The following is a 19,843-nucleotide window of genomic DNA, read 5'->3' on the forward strand; positions in this document are numbered from 1 at the left end:
GTCTCTCTGCTTCAATGGATTAAGAACCGTATCTCGATTGCTATTTCAACGTCAAGATATTTAGAATAGAGAATGCAACAAAAGAAAAACTATCTTTTGACAAATAAATGAATGAGGAAATGCAAACCTATGCTTATTTTTAAACTTGTGTATGTGGTACATATATGTGTGTGTGTGAAGCCCCAAAATTGACACTGGATTTCTTTGTTGCTTCCCACCTTAGGTTCTGAGACTGTTTCTGGCTGAATCATGAGCTTGCCCTTTGGCTAGATGGACTAGCCTATTCAATCCCTGGGACATGCTTATCTCTGCCTTCCACTGCACTGGGCCTTCACGTGTGCACCACAGTTCTGGGCTTTTACACAGGTGCTAGGACCTGAACCTAGGTCTCCATGCACTTTACTGACTACGCCATCGCCTGCAAACCTACTTTTTATGTTTCTTTTAGGGACAGATAATATTTTGAAACAACATTATCAGATTTCCCCCCTCAAAGGTTTTCAAACTTTTTGATTGTGGCCTACAGAAATAATATGTACACTGCCACGCATGAGGTCCTAAAACCATGATGTCCATGAAGCAAGGGTGGCTTCATTGAACCTCATAGAGAACTTACTTAGCTATTGTGTTCCATTTTACTCACTTAAGAAAAATAGTGCTGGTACTGAAATGAAGTGACCCACATCACTATCCTCTTTAGTGTCATATGGTAGAGTAGCCTCTGTCTCAGTACTTCTAATGAATGGATATCATGTATGTCCTGTACCTTAGACTTTCAGGACTGGAAGGCCTAAAAGAGCTTGGGACTTCTATTTTGTAGATATTACTAGTGAACAGTTGAGGAAATATGTATGTTTGGATTTAGATTCAGCTACAAACAACAATCATAGTCTAAAATTATTTCATCTAACCCTTGACATAGTCACACAAACCAAGAACTGCCACTTATTAGCAACTGCACAAGAAAGTCTGGTACTTTCTTGCTTCCCTTTGTCCTACTGGTTCTTGACCTTTGCCCAAATATTCCCCCTTCATTTCATGTATCATGCACATATTTGAAATCTAGAAAGCAAGCAATAGGATTTTGTTTTGTTTCATGTTAGATAGGATCTCCATATAGCCCTGGCTGGCCTTGAAATGGAGTTTACTATACAGCTTAGGATGGCCTTGAACTCCTTGTCCTCTTGCCCACGCACTAAGATCATAGGAATGCACCACTACATCTAATTTATCTATGTGTTCATTCATTTTCTGTTGTTGTTTGAGACAAAGTCCCATCATGTAGCTCTAGTTGACCTGGAAAAGGGTTATGTAGAGCGAGCTGGCCTCCAATTGCTGGCAGACCCTCTGCCGTTAAGCTGTGCAAACACTCCCTTATTCTCACCCTCTATCTTGCTATTTCACGTAACATGATGATGGTATGGGTTACTGCAGTCACTGTAGGAGAGATTACAAATACATACAGGAAAGCTGGCTCCCTTGTTCATCATTCGAAATCACTTGTGACTCAACTCTGTCTTACAGACTGGGGCCTCAATGCAAGCGCAGCATGGTTTTCTTTGTGATTGCATTTCCCACTGAGAGTATAGTAAAGTCTCCACTCAGTAGGCTGATTTGGGGTCCAGTACAATAAACACTTCCACTACAGCTCTGCTCCCCAGATACACCATCACCAAGGCCAGCACCTTAGCTAGCTGGCGGGAGGACTTAGCTCTCCACTCTTGAGAAGTTCTTTCCTTCCCCCACTCCTCCTGACTGCCTACAAAACCTTTGGCGATAGGAAGGGTCTGGCCGACATTCAAACTGGGCATGCTCAATGGCAGAGCTGCTTTGGTCCAGACTTCGAGCCGGGACTCTGGGATCCCTGCTCCCAGCTCCACTGCAGAATAACTCCACAGCTTCTGCGCTCTAGGAGGGCTAGACGCCGCGCCGCCCGCCCCCTGCAGCTTGTGCTGCAGCCGCCGGCCACCGGAGGGGGGCGAACCCACGTCAACCTGTTGTTTGTCCCGTCCCCATTGATCTAGTCAGCGCCACAAGGAAGTGCGGCACCCACACGCGCTTGGAAAGTTCAGCATGCAGGAAGTTTGGGAAGAGCTGGGCGAGTAGCTGGACGGCCCGGGCAGCGCAGGGCAGTGCAGGCGGCGAAGGCGCGGGGCGGTGGAGCAGAGGTCCACCGGCCCAACCCGGTGGGCTTTATTTATTTATATATTTATTTCTGGAACGAGGCTATCCCTAGGTCGCTGATCCCAAATGCACCGACTCATCTTCATCTCCATTCTTGTGTGCGCGAACTTTTGCAGCTATCGGGACACTTTTGCGACTCCGCAGAGCGCATCCATCAAAGCTTTGCGCAATGCCAATCTCAGGAGAGACGGTAAGGGATTCATTGATTTGTATTCTTCGTTGACAAGGTCACATTTGTCTTTGTCAGGGTTCTTTGGGCCATTCACCCCTCCCCCAACCCCTCCGTTTTTTTAAATTTTTCAACTCAGACCAAAAGCATTGTTTGGGGGAGGGATTCTCCTGCTTCGCCCCGAGCTACAGTAGCTCCTCCTTCCAGAACCGTACTAAAGAGTGTGAAGTGTCCTGGGGGCCATGGGAGGCAGTATGGTGGGTCAAGTGGGTTTATCCCCTGCATCTTAGAAGTCACGAAGGTAGGTGTGTCCTGGAGCAGTTGATACCAGGATGTGGGTGACTTCCTCCAGAATTGGAAAGCTGAATGCTGTGCCCACTTTGGGTCAAGCTAATCTGACACCAGTAAAGCAGGCTTTGTGGTAAGTGGTGGAGTCCAGTGGCCTTTACTGGATGACATAATTCTTATTTATTTTAGTGAGGAGAGTGGGAATGACACGTTTCAGTAGTGTGGTTATTTCTGCAGCAAACTGGCAATTTATATGTCATTTATTTTTAAGAGAAGTTATTGCTGCCCCCTCCGTCCCGTCCCTCAAATGACTTTAGTTCAGAGAGACTCAGAAACTCAAGAGTCTGGGAGGCAGGGCTGCTGGAATTTCCTTGTACCGCAGGGGACCTGGCTTCTATTGTTGGTTTCCTTTGTGCAGAGGCTTTCCAAGCTCCTGAAATGGCTGTCCTAAGCAAGGTCCTGAGCAGACATACTTGTTTTCCTGTCTTGTGGAAGACACATGGGTCACTGGGTCCCTGAGACTCCAAGTTGAGTTTGTATTCCTCCTGGGGCTTAGGACCTCAGCTGGAGCTTGTGGTCCCAGCATGGAGCAGTCCTTGCCACTGGTATATGGAATGGCCCAAGGCTTTACTGCTTTTGTTTTCCTACATGAATTTCATTCTCTTTCACTTGCTTAAAGTGCCCACAGCCACCACTTTCTCCCATATCGCTGCCTGGCCCCCAAACACCAAGGACATCACCAAGCTGTTCTTGGTGGCTTCAGTGTTTGAGCTGGCAACATTTGACCATCTTAGTAAATTCATTGTAGACACCTTTCATCACTTATGAATGTCTTACTTGATATATAATAAATTCGGACTCTGGGATTTTGAGTGGAAAAATGCATTGCTGTACTTTTTGATGACAGGTAGCCCCAATGGCAGTGTCTTCAAGTTACCTGATGTGTTAAGGTGTGTGTCCCCTACTGGATAGCAGTGTTTTAACTGCAGTTCAAACTATTATAATAGTCTATTTTGATGACCTTAGGTAAAGCAAAGAAGCCTGAGTCTCTGTGCACTTCACTAGTTTGTCTTGCTAGGCAGTCTCCAGGATGGACAGATCTTTGAGTTTTCAGCTTTGCTAATTATTCTTTATTTGCCTTTTTGGCTTCAAAGAGTTAACCATCATGTTGATGCATGACTTCATAGCCATAATTTTGTAACTCTCTCAAGTATCGGTTTCAAGAAGTCAAGGACAGAAAATGAAAAGTATGCAACCATTGCTTATTAACCCAAGATTCTGACCCAAATCCAGTCAGACAGCTCAGAGGGTTTTTAGTCTCCCTACCCCCTTCTTTTGTTGAAGAACACACTCTCATGTTAATTTTCTTTATTAGAACTCTGTATACAAGGGAGCTCTTGTCTACAGGGGAACTTCTCAAAATACTGATGATGTCTCTAGATTCCTTTGTATTTTAGCTAAAGCTGTTTCACAGCTACTACAACACTACACACACTCACACACAAGATTGCTTAATATTTTTCTATTTAACAATCTTTTAAAAAGGACTGGAAAGTAGGAAAAATCCAGACATAACTAAATAATAAAATACTAACATTCATAATGCATAACGGCTTGTTAGTTTCTGGGAAAAGATAGCTCAAAGAGGTGAGATTGAGTAGTAAGGGTTGAAAGTTGAAAGATTAGGTATTACAGTAGTATATGTTTTACCAAAGGCCCACTACCTATGAACAGATAATTCAACATATCTGTAATATTAAAATACCACAGGGCAGGAGTTTGATTGGAAGAAAAAAGTCTAAAAATGTTCTTTGAAGGGATCTTGGTGATAATAGAAAACAACTGGTTGAGTGGCAGCCAGAAAGTTTTGTGGAGACAACCTTTGTACATTCTTTCCAGCCCTGATTGGTTGCCCAATGTTAGGGTCAAGAAAGGAACCATAAGGGGAGGGGCAGGTGTCTCATAGATATGGCTTCCAATGGTGTGTTGGAATGTCCACAGGCTGATACAAAGGGTCTTTGGAGAGGTCTAAATATTACTGAAATTCCTAATGCAGATCAGGGAGAAATCCTTGCTCAAAGGCTGCACATCTGGAGCTTGCTTGCCCCAATCTCCCTCGTGGCTTGTAAAGGACGACGATGTCTTGCTGCCTTGACTCTCAGATGAAGACAGCACAGACATCTGGTGGGGACATACATGAGAAATACATTCAGGGGAAAGACAGAAAACGAAATCCAATCAACGCTAATTTGTGGTCATTAGAAGATGTGGTCAATAGCCACTGAAAACCCTGAATAGGGGTGGGCAGATGTGCGGAAGATCTGAAGGTAAAGCTACATTCACACTTGAATGCTATGTGTTTGCTCTTTGAAATTCTGTTGGTTGCTGTCCAATTTGCTGGTTGAGAAAGGAACTATAAGGGATAAAGGCAGATGCCCCATGAGAAGGACATGAGATCAGTGTTTTTATTTCCAACATAACAGAAAAAGCTTGGGTTTAATCAGCTGTGTCTAATAGCAGAGATATTGAGGAAGCTAAGAAATGATATAGAGATATTAGGTTAATAAATGATAGGCTCCTCTTATAAGGTGATTGGTCTTCTGGAATGTTCTATTACAATATGTTCTTATTGTAAAGCAAGACCTCCAGATCCTTCCGTTCAGAGTAGCAAAAGGTGGCCACTGGAGGAAGGTGGCAGATTCGATCCAAATGAGATTTTATAACTACGGAAGAATACATTACAATAATTTTAAACACGTGATTCAATGTTTATACTTCCTTATCATACTATTAATCACTCTGCTCAAAATGCTTTACTTTAATCTTGTCTCTAAACTTAGAACAGATCCTAATTTAGAAGTCACATCTTATTTTAGTGTCTATCAGTTGACGCTTCTGTGATGATGACTCTTCACACCAGGTGATGCTCTGACTGATACTAGAAAGGAAAATAGTCACAGCTAAACCACATTATTAATTATTCCAAAACCTACCTGAATAGTAGTTCCTGCCTGTAGACTTAAGAATACAAGTCCCTCTTCAAGTTCTGACCTTTGGTTGTTTTATGAAAGTACAAATGTTGCTGGTAGGCAACAATTCTAGACTGTCCTGATTGGGTAATATCCCAGTATGGAACTGTCTCCAACTTTACCACTTGCCGGGGCGAGCCCTACAGGGTCTGGACTGTGCTGTCTTGGATTCCACAGCAGCAAGTGTGAGTCTTAAGCAACGTGGCTTTCTAGAGGCATACAAATGACAGCACATTGATCTTGGTTAGAGATTAGAGATGAAAAGGGATGGCAACAAAACAGAAAAATATAAACTGTCTCTTGTGAAAGTGTTTGAGAGCTAAGGGCCACAGGAATGTCTAAATTTTGCATTCGTTTGTTTTTATAATTTCTGTTCAGTTCTAAGATTCAAACCTTATAATGCATATCCGAGTTTACCTGTTTTAAATGCAGCTTGGCTTTGTCCTTTTAACAGAATGGGTAGAAGTGCTTAATTACCATTCTTTAAAAGGATGATATAGGGCTGGGGAGATTTAGTGGGTGAAGAGAGTCAAGGTGGAGTCCTCAGAATCTTCTTTGATATGCAGGTCTGCATTCCCAGAACTCTTGCAGGGAGGCAGGGGCAATATGAGGAGAATCTCCAGACGTTTGTGGGGAGCAGTACTGGCACATGTAGGAGGAGGTGGGCTCTGTCTTTATTTCAAAGTGGAAGGTGAGGGCCAAGGTTGTGCCATGTAAGAACTATATACCAAGGCTGTACTATGACCTCCACGTGAGTGCAGTGGTATATATGCTAAAATTCACATGAATGAACACAAACGACGACAACACACACACACAATGGTTATGAACAAAAGTTCCTGAAAAAAAAATCCTCTCCTCCAACTGACCTATCAAAAGACTGATTAACTGATTAGAACTCTAATGATTGTAGAGAGGTTGGAATGCTGCAGGTCCAGAGCCCAATTATCGGGGACCCTCTTTAGTCCTGTTAATAGCCATTTATAGCCTTGCTTTGTACCTGACCTAATATCTTTGTAAACATTAGGCAAATCATTTAGAATTTACAGACACCTACATCACAAATCAAAAGGCTAAGCGTCATCCAATTGCACCGATTGCATTGGAGGCTCATTTGCTCCACCCACTTGCCTTATGTCTCCACCAGTGTGTTTTTAAAGTGTCCTCATTCATGGTCTTCATTGTTCTGTTATTATGAAAACCTCAGGAAACCACTTCCACACTGGAGTGAGGAATCCTGGGTAATATCTATCTATCTATCTATCTATCTATCTATCTATCTATCTATCTATATATCCCTGGACCATGGTGATTTGGCTCCAGAATATATTCTCTCTTCTCCCCTTCGAGTGAGAGTTGTGCTTTTGAGGGGTGGACAGGTGCCTGCATGCTGTGCATTGTAGGGTGTCTTGATATGTCTGGATGCTGTGCATTGTAGAGTGTCCTGGGGTATCTGGTTGTTGTGCATTGTAGGGGATTCTGGGGTGTCTGTTTGCTGTGCATTGTAGGGTGTTCTGAGGTGCCTAGCTGCTGTGCAGTGGAGGTTGCCCTGAGCTAAGTTGTGAGCTGCATTGACTGAAAGTGATTTTTGTCTGAAGGACTTTTTCCTTTAAGTGACTAAAAATAAAACCAAATTGCTTCAGAACAGTAGGGCCAAACATGGAGGAGAACCCACAGAGTCATTGCTCTCTTCTAGTCAGCCAGAAGTTCAGCCTGTTGTCAGGTAGGACTCTGAGGACTAGTTGTCTCTAAATCCTGTCCCATTGTCATTCTGAAAGTCTGGAAGGATAAGCGTGTTTTCTATGTTCCTCCTTGAGAACTGAGACATATGCAAATGCTGTTCCTTCTGAGACTTGAAGTTTTATTTTTGAAATGATCCGAACGGTATTTCAGAGCAGTTTATGAACATCGCTTGAAACCTTTCTCTTTGTTACGATGGGAGTACTTTGTGAACCAGGTGTAGGATGTTTATAACTCTTGGACACCTTACTATTCATCTCTTACAAGGATCTGGAAAGTTTTAGGGTAGAAACGAGTTGGTGTAAGTTAGGACTCATTTGGTAACCTCTTTTGAAGCAACTCTTTACTTGAGTTCAACTGTTTTCTAAAGGTGAATGTGACACCAACAGTTCTTATCACAAATCCTTCACTGAGCTCTGCGGCAACAGCTATTTATTTAATGACTGGTTTGCTTTCTTGATATCTGCCATATCCTGTGCTGATGTTCAGTTCTCTAGCAGGACATGAATGACACATGCATAGTCCCTGCTGTCCTCGAGCTCTTGATCTAACAGAGAATAGAAACGAATAGTTCCAGCTGACTTTCTGGTTCATTTGGCAAAGCCAAGACCCTAGACTTGCCTTAGGCATCAAGGGGGAAGTGTTTTAAGGCTGCTGAACACCCTCCAGGTTTCCATCAGCTTGTCAGCAGTATAAGCCCATATTTCTCCCCGTTATCCTGTTTTATATGGTGTGTTTGAATACAAGATTTTTAGTTGAGAGAAGTGTATCTCGCAGTTAAAGTGTGAAATGGGGAATGCACAGTATGGTGTGGCAGGTGCTCTCCTGAGGACCAGTGTGATAAGTTCTAGAACTTTACAAAGACTTGAGAGACCGAGAAAGGCTTTCCGTCAAAGAGAAGATGAATAGGAGTTTAGAACTTGGGGATGGTGAGGGAAGAGAGTGAAGTTTATCAGTGGAAAGAAAGCTCTTCTCAAGATTTAGAGATGAGAATTATAAAAAGAATACTAATAAAATAAAATAAAGGGCCGGCAAGATGACTCAGTGAGTAAAGGTGCTTGCTGCACAAGCGTGGGTACCTGAGCTTCATCCCTGGGACCCATGTAAAGGTGGAAGGATTGAATAGACTTTACAAAGCTGTCCTCTGACCTGAGATACAGACAGTGGCATGCTTGCCCCCATCGTGCACACACTAAATAAATAAGTAATGATAAATTTAAAGTAAAAGTGCAAGGATACACATGTCCACTAGTTAAGGAACCAGGAAGAAATGGGAGGGAGTTTGACTGTAATTCTGAGGGTGTAGGGAAACCTTCAGAAGATTGCACTGAGGTGTAGCTCAGTCAGCAGAGTGATTACCTAGAAGGCAGGAGGAGCTGGTTCTACCCTCACCACCATATCAAACTGAGTATGATGGCACATGCCTGTAACCCAGCACTTAACAGGTAGAGTCAGAAAGATCAGAAATTCGAGGTCATTCTTAGATACATAAGGAGTTCAAAACTAGCCAGGGCTACATGAGACACTGCAACCCCTCAAAAAATATAAATAAATAAAGGAAAGAAAGAACGAAAGGAGAGAAGAAGGAGATTTTAATTGAGAGAGAAACAGGGCTTCTCCACGTTGAATGCAGAAACTGTGCTTTAAGAAGTGAGCCAGGCCATGGGTGTGGTGGGACCAGACTTCTTGTAAATTCATTGCCTGTATAACATTTACTCAGATTGTGTTAGTTTGTTTTCAAGATGACAATAGAAGGCATGAATGACTTCTCTAGTTCAAAATCTCCAGATGCTAGTGCCCAAAGCCACTTGCTATTCTCTATGTCCCTCTAACTCCAGAAGTTTTTCTGTTACTCAACATGGAAAATAGTGTATCCTTAATTTGTTCTGAGGTCTCCACAAGGAAATGTGGAGGGTCAGAAAAACTTGAATAGGGTTTTATAGCACTAAGTCATTTCAGATATCCTCATTTCAGAATTAAAAGCAATTTAAAAGTAAACACCATGGCCAAGTGGTAGTGACACATGCCTTTAATCCCAGCATTTAGAGGTAGAGGCTGGCAGATCTCTGTGAGTTTGAGGCTAGCCTGGTCTACAGAGCTAGTTCCAAATCCTGTCTCAACAAAACAAACAAACAAATAAACAAACAAACAGAAAAACGCAAACCCTTTACAATAACTTTTGTGGGTAGGACAGTTTCAGCAAAAGCACAAAGGGATCATATATAACAAGAAAAAGCATCTGATACAGATGCAGTAGGAAGAAACATTCTGTCTCCCTCTATAGTATTTCAGGACCAAATAAATGTAAGTCATAAAGGCATAGGCTCATAGTTCACATACAGGAAGCTGTATGTCCTTGTGAGGATTTTCTCTACAACAAGAATGAAGCATGTTCTGTTTTGTTTCACTTCAAGCATTGTTGATACATACCGTAATATATCTTCTTTCCTATCTTCACTCTGGTCTACTGACGTCTATATATTATCTTAGTGTTTTCTTTCTTATGATTTGTGGGACCTATGGTTTGTTGATTTTCATATTGGCAGGTGAGAAATTGGTTGAGGCACCATAGCAGAGATACATGAGCTGCCTTTCATCACTAGAGTGACATTTTCTCAGATTTTAAGGTTTTACCTCAGTACCTACTATCTTGTAAAGTGGGTCCATGAAAGTTTTGGACTCATGTAGTGCTGTACCAAGTATGATTTAAATTTTTTATACCTTACTCAGTACTTACTGTCTTGTAGAGTGGGTGCATGAAAGTTTTGGACTCATGTAGTACTGTACCAAGTATGATTTGAAATTTTTATACTTTATTATAATTCTCATATGTCTAATGAAAATTATAATTCATATAATTTTTAAATTATTTTCAATAGCTATTTATTTTTAATTAACAGAAATTTATATATCTGTGTGCAACATTTTTCAAAGTATAAATTTATTGCGTAGTGTCTAAATCAAACTTATTGGCATATATATCATGTCATACACTTTTTTGATGGTAAGTACACTTAAAATCTACTTGACAGTTTTCAAGCGTGCAATATTTTGTTAATAACTATATACATGCACATCATATATCATCAGTTTGTGTTCGTTAAGATTTTTGGAGTTGTAAATGAGCTGCAGCATGACTAAGCACAGAAACAGTCAGTTAGTCTCACCTCATGTGAGAAGAGGCTCACAGTTCTGTATTTCACTGGAACATTTAGTGTGCAACATAGTAACATCACCTTTTATGAAATGCTGCTGACGCACCCTTAATTGTGGGAAAAGCAACCAAATGAACCAATAAATAGGCAACAAATTTATTCAAAAGCTTAAATGATGGTAACAGTATATATAAACAAGCCATTAAGGTTTTGGTAGATAATAAAGGATCACCGCTTGACTTTAATTACTCTGTAATTCTATCCTGCTTGTCCTGCTTGCTTAGGTGATTCCCATATCTGCACACAGAATATTAACATATGATTTAAGGAGAGAGGGCATTGAAGAGAGAGACCTAGGGATATTTCTCCCTCCATGTTTCAAGGCTTTAGAAAGTTTTCATGAAAACAAACATCTGACTTATGTTCTTCTTGTTGTTGTTATTGTTTATTTCTTTTGTTTCTTTAAAAAATTTTTATAGTGCATGTTTTCAATGCACCATACTGTATTACATAAGGATATATTCATACAAATATTTATTAAAACATTGAGCACATTCTCTCATACCCAAAACTTCTCATTTGTCTCTCCTCTCCCTCTCTTAGTCCCTTTGTTCCCCAACACAGTTTCTTTTCTACTTTCATGTCATATATACTTCCATGATTTTATGAATCTATGTAAAATAATGCACAGGAGATAAAGTGTTCTCTGTCTCAGCCCAGCTTCACTTATATGACGCGATCGTTTCCACTTGCACCCATTTTCCTGCAAATGACTTCATTCTTGACAGACAAAAACCATTCAGTTTGTGTCTAGTCCAAATTTTCTGTGTCAATTCCTTTGTTATTAGGCATCATGGTTGGTTTCATAGCTTAGCTAGGGTGTGATAAACACTGCTGTGTGAAGATTTCAGTGACAGGCTGATATGGAGGCTTGCAGGTGAGCACCAAAGAGTGATGTAGTCAGGCTATATGGTCGATCTACTTTTTAGATTTTTGGTTTCTTTTTCCCATACTGATTTCCAGGCTTGTTATTGAGATAGGTGCAAATATTTCCAGCTTACCTGCATATATCAGTAGAAATGGTTAGATCATGTCCAGTGCAGTTACTGGTTTTTAAAATGATGATGTCCTTGAGCCATCAAGAAATTTTTACATGTTTGATAGTTGTGCCAAGTTCTTAAGCTGGAAGTATCAATAGCTATAGAATTTATGGAGGTAAAGCAGAAAATTCAACATTTACTAGGAACCAACCCCCACTGGAAATGAACTTGTATAGTTGAAGCTTATAGATATGTCTAGTCAAGAGAGAAGTGAACAAGGGGTTATTTTTGCACTGTAGGTTAGACCCCATTGGGTTCAGAATCCTTAGTAACTTGTGTGTGCACAAAACCCACATTCAACCTACATATTTTAGTTTGTAAAACAATGGCTAGTGAGTTGGGTCAGGTACAGGGGTTGGCAACACTTTTGTAGAGGTCAGATGGCAAATATTTTCGGATTTCTAGGTCACATGGTCTCGGTTCTGCAATCAAAGCAGAAAACAGCCACAGAAATTGCAAAAGAGGATGGAGATGGCTATAAACTTCTTCAAAGTGTTTTAAATGTATAAAACCTGACTCCCCAAATATGACTGGGAGCCTGCAGGTCGCAATTTAGAGGAATTATACATGTTTTGTTTAAGTGAAGGCTGAAATTGTGATGAGGAAATGGTACATACAAAATCTAACTATAATTAGAAAATAAAAACAACTCATTTGTAGCATCAGATAACTTGACTTAGCATCAGCTCATGATATGGATTGATGATCATAGATTGACCATAGATCATAAATGGAAAGGTAGATCGATGCACTGAGAGCATCATGAATCATGTCTCTGAACAGGTGTAGTTGAATGAAGCTTAAGGACTGCCACTGCCACCCCAGACAACAGTGTGACTAGCTTTGCTGTTTGTCCTATTAAGAAGGTGGCAATTTCCCATATATGTTGTTTTGTTCAGGTACCCTGGGTCTGGGTGTGTAGTTTGCTTGGTCTGTTACTTTCATGGTTCTACTTTTCCCATAACATTAGCTCCGTGACCTAGGTGTCTAGGGTTCATTTCTCTTCTGTCTCTAACTTTCTCTTCTTGTTGGCTGCCTCTGCTCAACCAACACACAGGCTCAGGTCACCTTTCCCTGCCCTACAGAAAATGCGAGGCATTTTTCTGTTTCTTTTAATGGTGCCGTTCCATAAATATCCTCAGGGTCTCCACTCCCTTTCATCTCCAGTACCGGTTACTGTTTGAAAACATCCCACTGCCCCACTGAGCCATTCTGGTGGGGATTCTAAGCTTTATAGTCTTCTCTGACTGAACAGTGGTATGAAACCTTCTCTTTACTTGAGGAATACTCCCTTTCTGTTTTGACTCTCCTAAATGATGGATTTGAAATGATGGTAGAAATAAGGTCCAAGCTAACACAGTTTTCATTTTAATTTCTTTGGAGAAGCAAGATTAGAGAAAACTTTAAAATATGTTTCATGCTTTTTCTTTCTTCCTGACTGTTGCAAGTAGTGAAAGAAATGAGAAAGATCTGAGAACATTTTATGAGGATCCTATTAATATAAACAGAATGCTTGAAGATAAAAGTAATATCTTATGACCTATATGTAAGGGCAACGTTTGTGTGGCTAAAAAATAATGTTGCTTTAAAAGTAGACATTGGCTACATACATAGAATTGTTCTGTGTTGCTGAGTGCTCCCCCTTTTCCTGTAGGTCCTACAAATGCTGCTGTATTTTCTTGGGTTGTATCTTTTCATTTCTCCCACTGATCTTTTCTGGAAAATCTTACTTTATTTTGATTATTATGTTATTGTGGAGAAATAACCCATCGGCCTATATTTTCTGCTTTCTGTCTCTTTGCTTAACTCCTGATTAGTTTGTCTATTTATTTAATTTCATTTCATTACTCAAAGCTTATAATGAATGATCCCAATGGTACTTATGATAAGACTCTGATTCAGTAAATAACTGTGAAATATTCAGTGTTTCTTTTTTTAGGTTCTATTATTTACCCAATGGAGAATTCTGTGACAGACACCTTATAGTGGCTTTTGAGCATTCTTGGGTGAATGTGTTGGTCAGATACAACATTTTAAACAGAAGTGGCTACTATACATCTCTTTTCCCTACTTCCAGCCTTCTCAGACCCTCTGCTTATCCTGTTTATGTCATGAATCCTATGATTACATATATTTGTTTACACAGCCAACATCTGCTTGTATGTGTGGGCTGACTGGTGCTGTTGAACATCTTTACACTGTGTGTAGGTATACCACTGTAAGTGGTTTAACAAAAAGCTAGCTAAAGCCAATACCTAGGCAGGAGTTTTGAGGCAGAGAGGATGTTGGAAAGAAGAAGGGGAGGAGCCAGACAGATGTGGAATGAGTCAGACACACAAAATGGGATAGAGAAAAAAAGCCACGTGGTAGAACGCAGATTAATAAAAATATGGGTTAATTTAAATTTTAAGAGCTAGTTAGCAACAAGCCTAAGCTATCAGCTAAGCTTTCATAATTAATAAGTCTCTGTGTCATTATTTGGGAGCCGACAGTATCAACAAGAAAAGTCCAACTACAGATTGGCTCAGCACAGCCAAACATCCTCCCTTGTCCACTTCATTGGTTAGCACATAGGAGAAGTTAAATAAGATTTGATAAATCAACAAATCAACTAACCAATATTCTCTTTTGTTGACAGATTTTAGTCCCCACAAGTCTCCTCATGATCAAACAGTTGGGGGATTTATCTCAGTGGTAGAGCGCTTGCCTAGCAAGCATAAGGCCCTGGGTTCGATCCTCAGCTCCAAAACAACAAAAAACAGAAACAAACTGTGAGAGAAAGGGAGTTCAACCTTGACCTTTTGGCTGTTGGGTTGCTGTCTTAATTATTGGGTGGTTGTTTTATCACTGACCAAGAGAGGAAATAAAGAGTAAAGTGGATAAGGGATGGCCATAGAGAGAGGAAAATAAGTTTTGGACACTTTAAGGTATTTTGAAGCCTCCATATAGAAAAATCTAAATGCAGGAAGAAAGACAAAAATAGATCTCTACAAAATGCTTTTACAGTAAACATCTGTGCATCTTCATGTACCCAAGGCAAATGGTCTAATATTGTGAGGGTATAATAGTGCTCCACATTCCCCAAGCACTTTTAACATGGAAAGGGGCTCATAGCTCTTATAAAAAATGACTTCAGGTGAAGAGAATTCCAACATAATACTTACTTTTAGACTGCTACCTTGGCATAAGCATAATGTTTTCAGCTAAGTTAGAACTAATGTTGAAGAAATACAGTGACATTTCAACTACTTTAACAAAAAACAAACTCTCAACTATGTTAAAACTAACACTGATCAAAGTGGGTTCTTTTAGTATACTTCAGCACTTTAAACACTTGTCTGAAATTTCTCCTACTTAATACCAAGTAAAGGTATAAACAGAAGTTAAAAGCTGGGGAGCAAGCCTTCAGAGTGAGTCTGCATGATGCACTTTAAGAAGCGAAGGGATGACTGGTACGTTTTCATTCTATTTATGGAGTTATCTATGGTGAAACATGTTCATACAACCTCTTCTATGGAAGATGTTACTAAGTGAAATATAGTATGCACTTTTATAATAACAAGAACACATTGACAAAGTTATTAAATGTGAAATGAAAAGATTTTAAAATATTTGTTGATTTTTAAAAGAGAGTGAGTCTGGAGTAGAGAGAGAGCTGCTTGGAATTGAGTTTAAGCAAATTTTATTTATTTATTTTTTTATTTTATTTTTTTTTGTTTTGTTTTTTCGAGACAGGGTTTCTCTGTGTAGCTTTGTGCCTTTTCCTGGAACTCACTTGGTAGCCCAGGCTGGCCTTGAACTCACAGAGATCCACCTGGCTCTACCTCCCGAGTGCTGGGATTAAAGGCGTGCGCCACCACCACCCGGCTTAAGCAAATTTTAATAGGAGATACCTGAATAGCTCAAAAATCAGCCATAATCTTTCATGTTGATTCTGTGGTGTACCATGGTTCACTAACCTGGCCGCAGTAAGCATCAGCCTTTCTGATGTCATCAGGGTATCTGCTGAGTCTTGAGGACATGGAGACTGGAGGCAAAGAACTGGGCAACAAGAGCACTAAATAAATCCTAAGACACAGTCCTGACTCAGTTAAAGCTTATGAAGAGAAGAAAATATACTTATGAACAAACCCAAGACAAGGTAGTGCCCTGAGTATGGCCTTATGTGCCCTAGTGTGATATAATTGGGCTTTGCTGTTGTTTGTTTGTTTGTTTTAGGATATTCACTTTGAGGATTCTGTTTCCTTTGTCAAAATGCTGGCGTTCTATCCTAATACTTGGTTTAGAAAAAGGGTATTAGCCAAGCTACTGTTGAACACAATACTTTGAAGATAAAAGGCAAATTTCTTACTAAGGTACTATTATACTGTTAAAATTTGAACTGAAAAGCAACTTTTAAGACTATATTTATGACTTTTTCATCTGTGGGGCCAAGTACCAGAAACAGTGAGGATGTGGCAGAGATTTTGCAGAACACAGACACAATGGTTTTATAAAAGTTGAGAGCAAAGTGTATATCCTCTCGCCCCTCCAATCGAGATCAGCTGTGAGCCAAGAAGGGCTTTGTTCAACCGGTCAAAAGCATGAGGACTAAAAGCCAGTGTGTACACTATACACTCAATTACCAGCCTAGTAGGACTTAACTTTTTGATGCATCATAGTAAATTACCCCTTAGATTACAGTAGACAAAAATGGCTTTATGTACCTTAATGGTTTTTGGTTTTTTGTTTGTTTTTGCCTCCTTCTGTTGTTGAGAATGTAAACCTAAGATACTCTCATATTTTTCTAAACGTCATTCTTAAAAAAAAAAAAAAGAACGGGAATTTATCACTTACATCAAACTATTATGTATACTATTGATAAATTTGAGGTATGCTGAGAACATGCTGAAATAGTTTAGATAAATGCTTAAGAGTTTGTACTCTTAACACATCAAGTTAGTATATCTGTGTATAGTGCATGGAGATACAATTTAGAAACTTTGAGGAGTTGAAGACAATTTTCAAAATAGTGAATACATTTGAGCAGCCACTGGTTGGTAAATCCTTGGACACACAGATATTTGGTCCAGAAAGAAAGATGAAAGGATGGGCACAGGGGCCAAGGTCTGAGCAGTGTACCATAAGCTATGGATGTTGGCAGCCATGAGGACTAGGGCAGGGATCCTACTTTATTATATTAAAGATGATTATTAAAAAGTACCCTTCAGCCAAGAAGTAGTATTCGTTGGTTTATTTCCTAGATTTCTAATGATATTCCACTATATTTGCATTTCCATACTAGAGTCTAAAGTGTTGGAGACAATGTTATGATTATTTTATTGATTACATCATAAAATGTAGTGGTAGCTCATTAGAGCACCAATTATAATGATGTAAAATGTATGTGCATGTGTCATAGTCACACACACATTCAAGCACATATAAAATCACAGCTGCGTTGAGTGATAGAACAAGGAAGAGATAGATCTACAAGAGATAGTTGCACATATTAAGATTACTGGTTTCTGACAAGATCTCTCAGTGAGTAGAAAAGATGCCTGCTAGCAAGCCAACCATCTGAGTTCAATCCTCCAGGTCCACATGGAAACAGAGAAATGACTCATCCCACTTGTCTTCTGATCTCCATATGTGTGCTGTGGCACAAGTGTAGGTACACACACACACATACACACTCACATATACACACACATACACACATTCATACATACATATGCACACATACACACATATGTGTACATGTATATATACATACATCAAATAAAAATAAAATTTAAAATGTAATTGAAAAAGAATTGGCCATTTGGAGATACAAGACGGAATAATGTTAAACATTCCAGTTGGGTTTTGGAGCTCAGTCTCTTAGCTGACATTGAATTCAACTCTTGCCACACTAAATCATCACTGCCCAAGAGAAAGATGATAGTGTGAATGAACTTTATTAACCACCTAAGTAAACAAAAAGAGAAACGTGGGAAATTCCTTTTAAAGTATTTATTTAATCCAATATATATGCAAACGTTATTTTTGTGTGAAGTAATTTTTTTTAATTATTGGGATTTATTCTAGAATGATTTTGGTGATACTGAATCTTCAGTCTACTGTGTAATTTACACTTTAAGCAATTTCAGACTAGCCGCACCTTGAACATCCAGTGCAACTTGTTCTGGGTCATTACCAAGGTCAGCAACACTCTTAAGGAAATTTACTCAAACAAACACAGGTTGGCCTTGCTTTATTTCCAACATAAAAGTAAAGCATGAAATTGTGAGTCTTTCTGTGATTCATTTTATTGAAACCACCTGAAGAGAGTTGTATTTTTCAAGGGCAGGATCTAAGTGCAGTATTAAATAAACATAAAATATTAAATATGGTTTTACAGAGATTAAGGGCTAGATCATTGAGATTAATAATTCAACGTGTATACATTTTCTAAGGGTTACATTTTGTTTTATTCAGTCAACCATTATCCTTAAAAATAATAACTAACAGTCTTAAACTCAGTTATCCAGATGACACAGTGTATTGCCAGATGTTAAGATATTTGGGATGTTTTATGAAAACACCAGTGATGACATTTTTTTCATTCCCAATTTAATTTGATGTAGGGAATTATAACGCTGCTTCTTATCATTTGACTATTTTTAATAATTACTCTTCCTTGCTAACCAGTAACAGATGTATGAAAAAGAGAATCCTGCTGTCTGTTTGGGGTATTTAACCATCATGTCTTCAACAGAGATGATTTTATGAGGTAGCCCATATCTCCTCAGAGTGAGAGGCTTTGGCATTTGTAGCAGGTCATTTAAAAAAAAAATGAATTATAAAAACTGTTAAGACTTTAAAATATTCAAATCCCCACTTACTATATGGACCCAAATTTAAAGGCAATTAGTAAAGATCGCTACAGAAATATAATTCATATATCTTTTCCAAGTATTATACATATGCCACGCTTGTGGCTGTGTTTATGTTGGCAAAGTCTTTAATATAATTACAACTTGCAGTTTGTGCAAACAGAAATAGTCTATCACATAAAATTTCTTTTAATGTTGTCTGGTATCTTGTTTTTCTTTAACTGACTTTCATAATATCTCTTTGGATTTTTTTCAAGAGAAGCTTATATATATATAACAATATCCTAGGAAATTCTGCTGTAGGATTCATTTAGTCTATTTATGGAGAACTCAAACAAATTGCCCAGTTTGAAGCCTCATTGCATGAAGGACCAGGGCATAAAACTGCCAGGTGAGATGCGAAAGGCTTTTTCTAAGCAAGAAATGCCTTCAGGAGCTCAGCATCTCTTCAACAGCCTGATGTATGTCAGGACACAGCAGGGTTCTTGTGCTACTGAAATCATTTTATTCCAAAGGCACTTTTCATTTTTCAACAGAGAAGTGAGTTTAAAAACAGCCAATTTTAAAATATGCCTTGGTATGGCGTGTGCATCATTCTCACTTATTTTTACCTGAAATCATTTCATTAATTTGTTTATGTTCTGCCTTCCATCAAGTACATAAGCTCCATAATAATGAAGACATTGTATCTCTTGTTTCCTGGCTCCTGGAGCAGTGTGTGGGATAAAAGAGGCACTCAAGGAACATTTGCTGATTGAGTGAATAGCAGTAGAGTGCAGTCCAGGGAAAGCTCGAACCCAAGCAAGAGAGAGGAACGTGGATGGCAAAAACAGGCTAACTTTGATACTAATGTGTCTTAAACTTCAGGTCCCTTGGTTAGCCTCTTACATAAGGCCCTACGATTTAATTTTATAGTCACAGTTTGCTGTTTTTATTCCTACAGAGGCTTCTCCGTTGTGTAAATCTTTGACTCCGAAAAATCTAGATCATTCCTTAGTCTCAGTTTAAAGTGCTCATCCTGTCAGTTGAGGCTTAGCTTGAAGTACTATGGAAACAAAATTCGATGTGCTCTAACAGATGAGCCAATGAATGCAACAGGGACTTTGTTTCCCTAAAATTGAGATTTAAGTACGTTGTTGTAGAACCTAAATTGGTCTCAGTGTCTGATGCTATCACCAGACTCTTATGTTACTTTCCTGGTGCACACCTCTGTATTATCAAAGACATGTTGCCTTTGTTCCCAAATGTATGTTACACAGCTGTAGAACTTAATTAAATATTGTGTGACACAGCAGAACATGAAGGCAATAGAGTTTTGTCT

General features: G+C 39.3%; 1 protein-coding gene across 3 annotated transcripts in view; it reads left to right on the top strand.

Annotated features, from left to right (window-relative positions):
* Positions 1-1,850: 1,850 nt before the first annotated feature.
* Pdgfd (platelet derived growth factor D) overlaps positions 1,851-19,843 on the top strand; it is a 213,358-nt gene continuing 195,365 nt past the window's right edge. The window contains exon 1 of one of the 3 annotated variants that reach the window (XM_059267278.1): positions 1,851-2,374. In XM_059267278.1, the coding sequence (XP_059123261.1) occupies positions 2,251-2,374 (124 nt within the window). In that variant the 5' untranslated portion in view covers positions 1,851-2,250. The remainder of the gene's footprint in view (positions 2,375-19,843) is intronic. The other 2 variants (XM_059267277.1, XM_059267276.1) reach the window with 2 other exon arrangements.

This window comes from Peromyscus eremicus, chromosome 7 (assembly GCF_949786415.1).
Source record: "Peromyscus eremicus chromosome 7, PerEre_H2_v1, whole genome shotgun sequence".
In the NCBI taxonomy this organism is placed as follows: Eukaryota; Metazoa; Chordata; class Mammalia; order Rodentia; family Cricetidae; genus Peromyscus; species Peromyscus eremicus.